The 12,374-nt window shown below is 42.2% G+C and overlaps 1 protein-coding gene across 2 annotated transcripts in view; it reads right to left on the bottom strand.

Moving 5' to 3' along the window:
- grik4 (glutamate receptor, ionotropic, kainate 4) overlaps positions 1-12,374 on the bottom strand; it is a 201,066-nt gene that overhangs the window by 24,129 nt on the left and 164,563 nt on the right. For both annotated transcript variants that reach the window (XM_035385732.1, XM_035385731.1), the window contains 3 exons: positions 5,789-5,950; positions 3,966-4,118; positions 2,446-2,550 (listed from right to left, as the gene is read on the bottom strand). In XM_035385732.1, the coding sequence (XP_035241623.1) occupies positions 2,446-2,550; positions 3,966-4,118; positions 5,789-5,950 (420 nt within the window). The remainder of the gene's footprint in view (positions 1-2,445; positions 2,551-3,965; positions 4,119-5,788; positions 5,951-12,374) is intronic.

Below are 12,374 nucleotides of genomic sequence, written 5' to 3'. Positions count from 1 at the left end.
ATGTCTTTAATTAGATTTTAATTGGGTACTGAGGTAAATGAAGGGTAGCCTGAAGGAAGAGAACACAAAATATGGAATGATTATATTCATGTCTGCATGTGAGTGCAATGTGAAGACAGAGGTGCTGAAAGCCATTCTGGGAGCTGTAGTGAAGAACTCAAGAGACTGCCTGCAGCAGAGAGAGCTGGGAGTTGTAGTCAGAGAGCCAGGAGACAGATCTCATGTTCCAATTAACATGCCAATCCATGTTCTGATGGCACCATTATCCTTGAAGTAATGGATAAGCGTGCGTGCAGCACACCCAAAGCCTTCGAAACAGCTTTAGGCAGGTAGTGTCACAACAGATCTCACTATAACAGGGACCAGTGGGAGATGATTTCCAGAGTCAAGAAAGACACTTCATGGTCACAAGAAAAGGACTCAACCATGCATCAGCTGCTCTGCCATAAAGGAACAGAGCTCTGTCTGTTTAACCCCAGAGCTGCTTCCAGGTCTAAGTGAAATAAGGCCGTGCCATTGAGTAAAATAATGGAACTCTAAGGATGTCAGGGTTGCCAGTGAAGGCAAACTGCTGACACTGTATAAGAGAACCATGCCACCATGGCTTAGCTCCTAACCTGAATACACAGAATCAGAAACCTAATTATAACAGACAATACTGTGAGAAGATTACTGAAAAATGCCCGTTTCTCACAGTTGTTTTTATCACAGATACACAATCACTTTCTCTTAGCACTAGACAGAAGCTACTTTAAAAAGCCATGCAAGGTGAAAAAAAAAAGAAAGAACAGGCACTCCAACTCGCGTAGACTGAGACGGGAATAATGTTTCACCCTAAACTGAGGCCCTGTCCGATTACTCACTGCCATGTGATCCGGGCACCGGTAAAAACGGCTCTCACAGAGAGAATCAGGGCAGACTTTCTAAACTGTCAACCCTGTTGCAGGGGGGAGGGGGGGGGTATCCAATTGAGCGCAAAATATGATAGAATTCTCAAACTCGCTGTGATAAAGAGGAGCAGACTGCTGTAACAAACACAGACTAGCAAACAGAAATGGAGCCAGTGCAGTGGAAAAAATGCATCTGGACGCACAACCACGTCATGGTATTCGATCACGGGAAGAGTTTTGGGGAAAGCAGACAGACAGTCCAATAGGAAGACATTTGTAATGGAAGAAAAGTATAAGAAGTGAATGTGAAGAGGGGGTTGATTCATATACTACTGAGGACTATCTTTGGGGCAGGTTCCTGGCAGGGCTGCAATAACAGGACATTATAATAGGACTGCTGGTTCTCTGGTATGTGAAGACCTGGCAGACGTTTTAAATGGGAAAAGTTATTTTCCCATTTAAATAGGTTCTGAGGAGTCATTCTATAACATTCAGTCAGTTATACAACAGAGTGTATCTGTCAACAAACACACACGAACCAAAGACTGCAACCCAGGTGTTTATGTGTACCTGCAGTTTGTGCATCTGTCTGTCTGTCTGTGTGTGTGTGTGTGTGTGTGTGTCTGTGTGCATGGCCACACATATGTGCGAGTAAACGTATGTAAGCTTATAGAAGTAGTGGCATAGCAATGCTGTGATCGGGGCCATGTGTTAAAGCCTGTCAGCATTGTGCTGAGATTACATATGAAAACAACATATGAATTAAACATAATGCAACACGGTTTCACCATACTGTCTCTCGCACCACATCCGCAGTCCACAGCAGGTTTATATATCATACAGGAAGCTTGTCATTGCCTTGGGGGGAGATGAGCAGTGATGCTGTTTGGCTGCAGGCGAAGTTACAGTCAATCCAATAAAAGTCTAAAATGTCCCTTTTGCCTTTTCTTTATTGTTTTTCATTTACCTTTGCTTTCCTCCATAATTGCACCGTCTTCAGCAAGCTCTTTAATATTTAATTCTGCAGATGAAGTGTTTTGTGGACTGAGACACTGTGCCAGACAGCAGGGAGAGAGAGGCAAAGGAAGGGCAAATGAAGGTAAGGGAGATGGGAGATTGGGATGTTTTTCTTAAGACATTGAGCAGATATCCAAGACTGAAGGCCCCATTGGACAGAAAAGGCACACACTGCAGGCATCAACCACATGGCTGGCCTTACCTTCTGCATTTTTGTAGTTAGGATTGTGATAGGGAGTATGTGCAGTATAGCGCGTGTTCCTGCCCTTAGAAGTGCGTTATTGTAGGCAGTGTGTTCCTGCTTTTACGTAAGAGTGCGTTATTGTAGGCAGTGTGTCCCTGCTTTTACGTAAGAGAGCATTATTGTAGATAGTGTGTTCCTGCTTTTAGAAGTGCACTATTGTAGAGCCTTCTTTTAAGTGTACGCACTATACACAGAGTTCCTGCTTTTAAGAGTGCGTTATTGTAGGCAGTGTGCTCCTGCTTTTAGGTGTTATTGTACAAAGTGTGTTACTGCTGACTTAGTCTGTTACTTTACCTGCCTTAGCCCCTCTCTGGTGTTCTGCATGATCCTCAAGGCGTAGTTGGAACGCTGGCCTTTGCTGTTGAATTCAATGTGCCCGGTTAGACCTTCCAATTCTACCTATCCAAGAGACACAAACACATGCCATTAGGACATTCCCCCCTGTGGGCAATCTGGGAACAGTTTCACAAGCAGGGTGTGGTCCTCCATATCGCTGTGTCACTGTACATGTGAACACTGTGCAAATACTGCGCAACAGTTTCACGACAACCTCTTTGATATTAACTTAAATGCTGGGTTATTCATAAAAGCAGTGGGTTGCATATGGGAATCAATAGTTACACAACAAAAGTGTTTATTCAAAAGACAGTATCCAAATTATTACCGCAGTGTTAGTTCATCAATGCTTGACTCTTCATGGAACATTAAGCAGACTCCAACAACCATTGAATGATATAAGACCATTCTTGATATTAGGGTAGGATCCATATCAAGTGCTGACTGTCGCAAACAAAACAAGGAGATTGAAATAAAACTAAAATTCTAAACCATGGAACCAGTCTTATTAAGAGAAGTGGTGCTTGCAATCTCTTTCAAATTATTCAGGAAAATAAGTAGAGCCTCTATTTTAGAGTGTTCCATAGCGACTTAATTACAAATTATAATTTTAGCGTTCAATGTCATAACGTCTTGTAAGAAAAAAAAAACATTTCCCATTTATGTTCTTAAGCGATGCAAATCAAAGTAAGAACACTGCAAATAATCAACCACCCTTAAATCCCGCTGTATAAAAGCAGACATTTTCAAATTGATACACATGCTGTTTTTACCATTGTGGTTTAATTTTATGAATCATGTTAATGACGAGATTAGAGTGTAGTGGCTGGTGGAAATACAGGCTTTCATGATAATACAACAAAAAAAAAGAAAATTACCTAGTAAATGATGGTCTTGAATGAGAATAAGCTCTAACATGATTCTATCAGAATGTATCACAGTGGAAACACGGATTGCAGGATTCATGAATAACCCTTTATACCACTGACCAGGACTCCAATTAGGTTTAGATTTATTACGATACTTCATAAGTTTTTATTAACGTTATTAATTAATGATTATGTTGGTAAACACAGGGTTAATTTGGGCTGTGAGGCTATGTTTATGAATTATACATACATTTTACACATACCGTAAAAATATTTTGCGCCTACAAAGGTACACACGTATCATCGTAGAATTAATGCCCAAACCAGTGTGCCTTCCAATTAGTTAGCACTATCAACACACTGATATTGCACAATTTGATACTAAATGATACCAAGCAGGTGCGTTACTGAACAGGATGGATTGGTTTCACTTCCTGTAAAGGTATTTGACCACTTTCCACAAATGTTCCAGAACCTTCCAAGATGCAAATATCTTCAAGAGTTTTCAAGGATTTTTCGAGTACCACGGGAACACTTTCCGACAGTCTTGAGGACCAGGGCGAAGCAACGGTAACCATGGTTACGGGCGTAGAGAGCCGGAACACTTACCATCCTCAGGTAATTCATCAGGCTGGTTCCGTGCTCCCAGATCTTGGAGGACTTGCAGGAGAGCTGCGTGGCTCCCACGTTCTGGCTGCGGTTCAGCTCCTGCACGGCGGCAACCACCGTGTGAACCGCGTCGTACAGCAGGGCGGAGGAGAGCTGAGGGGAGGGAGCGGGGCTACGTCACTCACAGACACGTCCCATTAGACTAGCTGTATGCACGTTAGCTTGTTAGCAGTGGCCGGGTATCCTGTTAGATAACTAAAGCATCGAGTAGTTGATGGGAAGAGGGGGAGGGGGAGGGGGGGTTGGGGTCAGACTCCACTAAACACAGCGGGGAGAGTTTTGGTGCGAAAAGCTGAACTGGAGGCCACGTTGAAGATAGTCCTCAAAAAATCAGGGCATATGTCGCAGATATTCAACATGATTAACTGAATTTAATTAGAACAAAGATGATTTCCCACTGGGCTTGTATAACAGGATAGAATAGATTATAAAACACATAATAAAGACATAATTGGTTCCAACCAGAGATCCTTGCCCCTGAGTATTACAGACATGGGGCTATGAACCTTTATTTGTGTTTACGATTCCAAGCTATAACTCAAAAGGTCATCCAAATGTGTAAAAGTGAGAAAGTAACATTGACAGTAATTATAAGCTCACAGGAACACAGCACAGCGTGGGACCATGTAGTACCAACAGGGTGAAACATCAACGCCAGCCAAATGTACTTTTATAAGGCTATTTTAATTGACTAAAGTAGACCATACCCATTCACTATGGCTGCTCCTTTATAATTCTGCTTTATAGCCATACAATCATACATAATGGCCTATTACTTATCTTCCATTGCTGGTTTGTTCAACTTTAAATACACCAGAGAAAAGCACATTGTTTTCTTTTTTTGGCAACTATTCAGCAAGTTCCTGTCAGGGTCAAAGCAGAGATTTTCTCTCTTATAAATGCCTCTCAAAACATCCTTTAATTCAGGGATGACCTCATTAGAGGGAAAGGCCATTTGAGAGACACAGATGGCCCTCATAAGCATCTCATATTGATTTTTCAAATTCTCCATTAAAGACTTCATTACAATGAAAAAATTCAATGAACGGCATTCATGATTTGCCACTTACTGCCAGTCAGTGCACAAAAAACAAAAAATGTCAGGTGACTCGGGCATTTGACCCATTTGGCAAAGCCCATCTCTCTATTGCCCATGAATTTCAGTTAGATAAGAGTGTAAAACCATCTATAGCCATGGATCTGAACAGTAATAATGAATGCAAATGCATAGACATTACAGTGCATTATATACAGTGGAAGAAAGCTGTAATTGGCTGTGAGGGGTACAGTGGCACAGTGTTAAATATGGGGAAGGCAGCGAACATGTCCAACGTGTTTCCTCAACCTCAAACATGTTCTCAATCTGGGACCTCCTGATGTCATCTCTCTGGCTCTAATTTTTGCACTGTAACATTACGTGGAGTGGAGCTTCAGCAAAACGAAAGACCAAACTGAGGTCTCTCACTCGACCACAGCATCATCTCACCGGACCAGCCTCTCTCTGATTGGGTAATCCTCTCTTCTGAATTCACTTGCACCTGTTTCAACCTCGCTTGAGTGAGCACTACAGTCTCAGATCAAATCAGACTTGAACCAGTGCCGACGGTGGCCAGCAGCCCCACAGGGGAGGCGCATAATTGGCTTCACTTTACTCAGGGATATGGGGGGATACAGTTGGTAGGGATAGCCAGCATTGTTCAATGCTTGAGCGACTCCTGCTGGCCATCATAGCTGGGCTTAGACGGTTCTGATGGTCAACTCACCGGTGCCCCAGCAAAGGGGGCATGGTCACAGTTCTCCTGCCAGGACCGGTTGAGACTGAGTAGAAAGTCCTGGAAGAAGGGGTGTGTGCGGTTGAAGACAGAAAAACCAACAATGTTGACATGCTGGTCGGCCACATCGTCCAATCGCAGCAGGGAGAACTCCTACAAAGGGGAGGAGTCAGCACATCAGTATCAGAGTAAGGACTACATCTAAGAGGTTATATTCTACTCAAAGTTACAGACACATCAAAATGAATTTGAAAAAATGTCAATTTGGAAAACCACAACCTAAAATGAAGAATAACATGAAGCTGTCAGAACATTGGAGTATGGAGACAGGAAGTGAACTGATGCTGTAGTTTATATTCTATACCACAGACTGAAAATCAAAGCTGGCAGTTTTCTCCTCTCAACACTCATTTAAAAATGATTTTCAGAGAGCTGTGTTGATACAAAATGTGAATTTTATCACAGTCAAAATCAGTGTGACTGAAACCACCACATTCAGAACAACAGTGTTACTGATATATATGCACTCAGGACAACAGTGTTGCTAAAATCACCACATTCAGGACAACAGTGTTACTGAAATCAACACATTCAGAATAACAGCGTTACATCACCACAATGCAGTATATTGACCACTTCGTACTGACAGCTCTGCACTGTAGTCTTTTAGCACTCCCCTTACTGCCCTGCAGAATGTGAATTGCACTGTGCTGACCACTCTAACACTCTTAATAGTTTAATAGTCATTGTGTATCCACACACTATTGAAAAGAAATTGGTTAGCACTCAAAAAATGCCTACAAAGCTTAAAAAAGAAAGTAATTATTTATTTTTCGATTAGTTTTCTTCAATGCAGAATCATGCACAAATGTTTTGGCATGTTGCCTTCTTAGTGTGAAGGCAACATGCCAAAACGTTTGTGCATGATTCTGCATTGACGAAAACTAATAAAAAAATAAATAATGACATTTTTTGAAGATTTGTAGCCTTTTTTTGAGTGCGAACCAATTTCTTTTCAATTGACGATATTTCACTGGTTTCAACGCATCAAACAAATGAAAACGGTTGAGCGCGGTGATTTTTCTTGCTATGAACTGTATCCACACACTATCCCAGATGGAGCCTATTTCTGTAATTAGTCTGTAAGTGAAGCTTAATAGATCATTAAAGAAAAGGAAAGGGTGCCCACAGTCAAACACATCAAACAGGTCACCTAACATCAACCGGCTCTCTCTGTCTTGCTCTCTCTGATTCTCTCTATCTCTCTCACACAAACACACACACACACACACACACACACAACAGCAGGTTGTACACAGATACTGTATCTGTGTGCGCATACTTAAATCTGCATACACACAAACACAAAACGCTGCATACACACAAACACACTTTTGCATGCACAATACATTAAAACATGTAGCTTCTAAAACCATTTAGCAAGTGTGAAAGTGGGTCTATATTTAGGCTCCTTGCTACTCAGTGATCCAAGAGAGTGGAGCCTGCCACACTGCAGGACAGCGCATGGAGGTGCAGCGGCCCACTCCAGCGAAACACAGCAGTGACTGCTGGACGTAAACACAGCTGGATGCGGTATTTGCAGCATTAGCAAGGACGGTGGAATAATGAGCTCCCCAGAGAAAGACTGCATGCTCCCGGGCTGTGAGCTACCCTGACCCTGCCAGGGGCTTTACACTCCTGGCACGGGTCCCGAATGTGGTTTAAACCACCCTGGGGCCCAGGGCCCAGAGGCAGGGCCTTCACCCTATCAGCTGCAGTTCAAAAACAGGCCAAGGTAATGCTTTTTTAATATGCCTGTTTTACACACTCTGAGAGTGATGACAATCACCAGTGCCCGCTGTCTGCACTTGTGTGTTTTTTTTCTTCAGTAAATGGGTAAGAGCCTTTGTTTCTAATTTTAAATTTGGTGAATTTAGGTGCTGGCCATCATGAGCTGAAAATCAACTTGCTCAAACAATGCTTCACTTTTTTTTTGAGTCAAACCATTGCTGCATCTATGCAAGTGTTCACTGCAGACCTGCTGATAACCTGAACCCAACCCAAACAGACTTGAGATAACTAGGTCTACACTTTGAACAGACTCGAGAGTAACTAGACCTGTTCCATATAAATTTGGCCAGGGCCAGATCCGGTGCAACCTTACCTAAGAAAGAAATGCAGTAGGCCATGTGCTGACAAATAATATAATGCTTAACTTGAGTAGGCCCACATAGCCTACAAATAACTGAGCCCGAATTTTAAACATTTGAATAGGAGTTTTTGAATAATCTAAAACTCTTCCTTTATTTTTAAAAATATTTCATTAACTAAAAAGCAGCAGACAAGTGACAAAAGAATTAGACTAAAGTTATCAAAGGCGAGGCAGTCAAATTAAGAGAGGCCATCAAAAATATATATAAACAAAAGTTTGAAAATATTACAGGCTGCTGTTTAGGTTACCCAATTTTTTCTGTCCTTGTTAACAACGATCATAGAACTACTCCATACAGACGAGTGACCTGCTGGCTTTCGCTCCTTTTGTTCTCCCTCAGCTAATTTGTTCAATGAAAAATGGTTTCGTATTGATTTCATTTACCACTCTGTTAACCTCACCTACATAGGCTGTGTCAACGGAGCCAGCCAGCCGTTGATTGTGACAGGCTGACAGGCAGAAACAAGCATTACACACATTATTCCCATGAATATGGTGTAGCTGAGTTCAGATAAAATGAGGAGGAAGTTCAATGCGATCACAAAAGTTTTCTTTAGCAAAATAAAACAAGCAGCGGTGGAATCCTCCCGGGTCCTCTCAGACCCCTCAGCTGTAACTGAACATGCCAGCGGCCTGTGGAAATTCTAAGGGACCCATCCCCTACCTGAGAGACTAGTTTGAGTTTTATACCCGGACCAGATTGGGTTCCTGGTCAGATGCATCATACGGGAGACGTGTAAAGCCCTCTACCTGAAAGACCTGACACTCCTGTGGCACAGTGTCAGGTGGAACCACCGTGCGTGGCAGCGACTGAACTAGAAAACTAGCGGATTCTAGAAATGGCCTTAGGCTATTTCATTTCTCTGAATCCAAGAAAAACAAAAAACAGTCACGGAAACAAATATCCCAAGTCTGGGTGCTAAAAAACCCCCCCCCCCAAAAAACAACAACAAAGCATGTCCTCTGGCAGTGGCAGAGAAGATAAGCTTTCAGTGAGACTAGAGCAGAGATCACAAACTGAAATCCTGGAGGGCTGCGGTGTCTGCTGCTTTTTGATGTGTTCCTGCATTTAAGTGCTTAATTTAGGTAGTCAACTGGCTAAAGCCTGTGTACCTTATCAGCAAGGCCTAAAGGCCACTGATTGAAAAGAAACCACAAAAAGCAGCAGAGACTGCAGCCCTCTAGGACTGGAGTTTCAGACTCCTGGTCTAGAGGGCTGGAGAACACACAACACACAGCAGCAGTATCCCAGAAGGCCTCTCTCCCCAGGCACAAAGGGGAGGGGGAGGGGGCGTGTGCCTTTATAGCAAGCTTAAAGGCAACGGGCAGCACCTGAGCTGATTACTGATCAGCCCTGCTGACAGACATCCTGTAGGCCTCCCCAGCTGTGGCAGGGAACGGTCACATTTGACAGCACCCAAAGAGGAGGTCAGTTAGGATGCTCTCAAATTCGGACAGAAACTGTTCTATTCTGAATTCTGAAATTTTAAATGTTCATGATATTAGTACATTGTAAATTTGATTATTTGTTCCAAAATTTCAAAACAAAATACTGTCACATAAATGAAATTATTCCTTTAGCATAAATTCACAAGTTAATTTATGCAATACTAGGATCTCAAATAAATTAAAAAAAACAGTTTACTTTAAATAGTGTATTTCAGAGCCAACTAGAGCAGTTTTAAATTATATAGCAGCCCAACATAAGGCAACAACCCCAGTACAGTACTGAAGAGTTCTGCAGCCTTTTAATTACTGCTTTTGTGGAAAATTGGAGCAAAATAATAGAATACTATTTTGTTCAATTGCAGGATTTCAGCTGAGTCATGCCTACAGGAAACAGTAAATGTGACCTAAAAATCAGTTATGTGTGTAAAAGAGTGACCTGTATAAAACAGGAACCTACATATAATTGCTGGCTGATAAGAATAGTTACAGCACCTCTGTTTAACATTGGCCTGTGTGCAATTATGCAGAACAGCAGCATGTAGACCTGTGGAAAAGAGGTTGTTTTTTTTCTTTTTTTTTACTTTGTCTATGTTGTCTTTGATAAACTGCATAATCTGCAGATAAACTGCAGAGGGAGGAATAGCAGCATATGGTGTACCTGCTGCAGATCCCAATGAGAACAAAGCATGATGGCTTTCTGTCAAAGATTAGGCTGGCCAGTATTAATCCATTTAGCAAGCTAGCTAAATAAATTGATGTATGTTGCTGTAGCTCAAAACTAAAAGAAGCGAACAATATTGATGTTAAGCTAAAATGTTTGAAAGGTGATGCATTTTATTTGTGCATCTCCTAGACATAAGGTCCCTCAGACATACACTATATGACCAAAGGTATTTGGACACCCCTCAGTCTGGGGCTGTTTTTCATGCTTTTTAGCTAGGACCCTTAGTTCCAGTGAAGGCAAATCTTAAAGCTACAGTATACAATCACATTCTAGACAATTCTGTGCTTCCCCAACAGTTTGGGGAAGGCCCTTTCCTGTACCGAGCGCTGACCTCAACCCCATCCAACACCTTTGGGATCAACTGGAAAGTCAACTGTGAGCCAGGCAAAATCAGTGCCCGGCGTCACTAATGCTCTATTGGCTGAATGGAAGCAAAACCCCGCAGCAATGCTCCAACATCTAGTATAAAGCCTTCCCATAAGAGTGGAGGTTGTTATAGCAGCAGGGTGGACCAACTCCATATTAATACCCATAATTTTGGATGAGGTGTTGGATGTCAGGTGTCCACATACTTTATGTAGTGTATTTACTGGATCCATGAAAGATTAAATATATATATTACAACATTTATCTACCCACTAAATAGGTGAATCATAAATCAGAGGCAAGGGTCTGTAATCTCTGACAGCAACCTGTTCTTTTCTATCCATTTTCTACCAAATTAAAAAGTGACTAAACTTCCCCACTAACAGGCAGACATGTTGATTCTAGCTGACATCCAACAAGATATTGTCATTTTACATTCTACTTTTATTTTAATTTCTTATGTTGGAACACAAATCAATCACACTTGGGTTCAGAGGATAAACAACCCATTTTATATACATAATTCATTAGATTATTACTCACATGCACAACAGTAATATACTCTTCATGAAATAAATATTACGCCTTTTCCCCTGTGCACCGTAGACTTGCACTACACCACACGCCCCATAAATTCAGCGAAATAATTTATACTTTCAGAGGACTTAAAGTGGTACCATCATTACAGTGGCTCCGGTCCCCGGGGAACGCAGACTGAGACGCACAAACGCAGAATAAAAGGCTTCAGAAGCCACGCTGTGCAGCAGCCTTTTAGGAAATGATTATGCAGTAACCCCCTCTGAATAAAGCACTACACGGCATGCATGCATACGGTTAATCATGGTTAAAATATGAAGGCCCGTTTCCTGTTTCTGCAGCCAGGATCATTGAGACGGTTGGGCCTGTTGTCAGACGAGAGTAAGTGAGCTGATAGTGGGGGATAAGTGGGCCATTGCATGTGATAGCATGGATTTCACGGTTACTGTATCAGAGCACACTTAATGCATCACAGGTTCAGGCAGACTACAGGTGCCTCATTCACTAAAGGAGTCACTCTCGTGTGACAAGGGTGAACCGGGGACAGCTCTGCTGACTGAAACTCTCCCTTCCTGGGTGATGTTATTGGCCACTATGCTCCACTCCGGGGAGTGTCTTGCTTCAGTCGGGACGGGTTCAGTGAGGATTCGAACCCAGGCCGTCTGCCAAACATATTACATTTTAAAACGGCATTCCTTTATGAAAGTATAATGAAAATTGTTAGTTCACATAGCTGTGAACGCAGTGCATTAGCAGGATGAGCTACTTAGCTGTGTCTTATAGTGGAACTGAAGGTCATCACAGAGTTGGTAGGCTTAATCTCTGAAATTAAACTGTATTACAGATCGTATTTACTTAAAAAGCAACCATTTTTACTGCAACACCTCAGGACTCTCAGCTTGTAGCACTAATCTGAGCTGTACCAATGTGCTGCAAATTAATTTTGTATATGTGCACCCTGGAACTTCAGAGCTGTGGGAATTATTGAATAGCTGTTCAATATTTCAGTGTTTGTGTACATAATGTGTTTAGTGCACCACACAGGATCGAACAGACTCGGTGAAGAAAACCTCCACTGTCCTTCCCGCTGCAGTATTTATGGACAGGCACCCTATTTCTGTACTACAGCTGGTTCCAGCTGAGCTCATCTGACACACCAGCATTTGTGCTGCCTATTGAGACTCTGATGGTGTGTGTGTGTGTGTGTGTGTGTGTGTGGTCAGAGAGAATAAAGCTAGGCTATGACTATGAGACACTGACCGTGATAACGAGGCTGAGACTGTTAGCAA

This window comes from Anguilla anguilla, chromosome 12, assembly GCF_013347855.1.
Source record: "Anguilla anguilla isolate fAngAng1 chromosome 12, fAngAng1.pri, whole genome shotgun sequence".
Lineage (NCBI taxonomy): Eukaryota > Metazoa > Chordata > Actinopteri > Anguilliformes > Anguillidae > Anguilla > Anguilla anguilla.
Note: the sequence above shows the minus strand (reverse complement) of the source record. Positions and strands in the feature narration are given on the sequence as shown.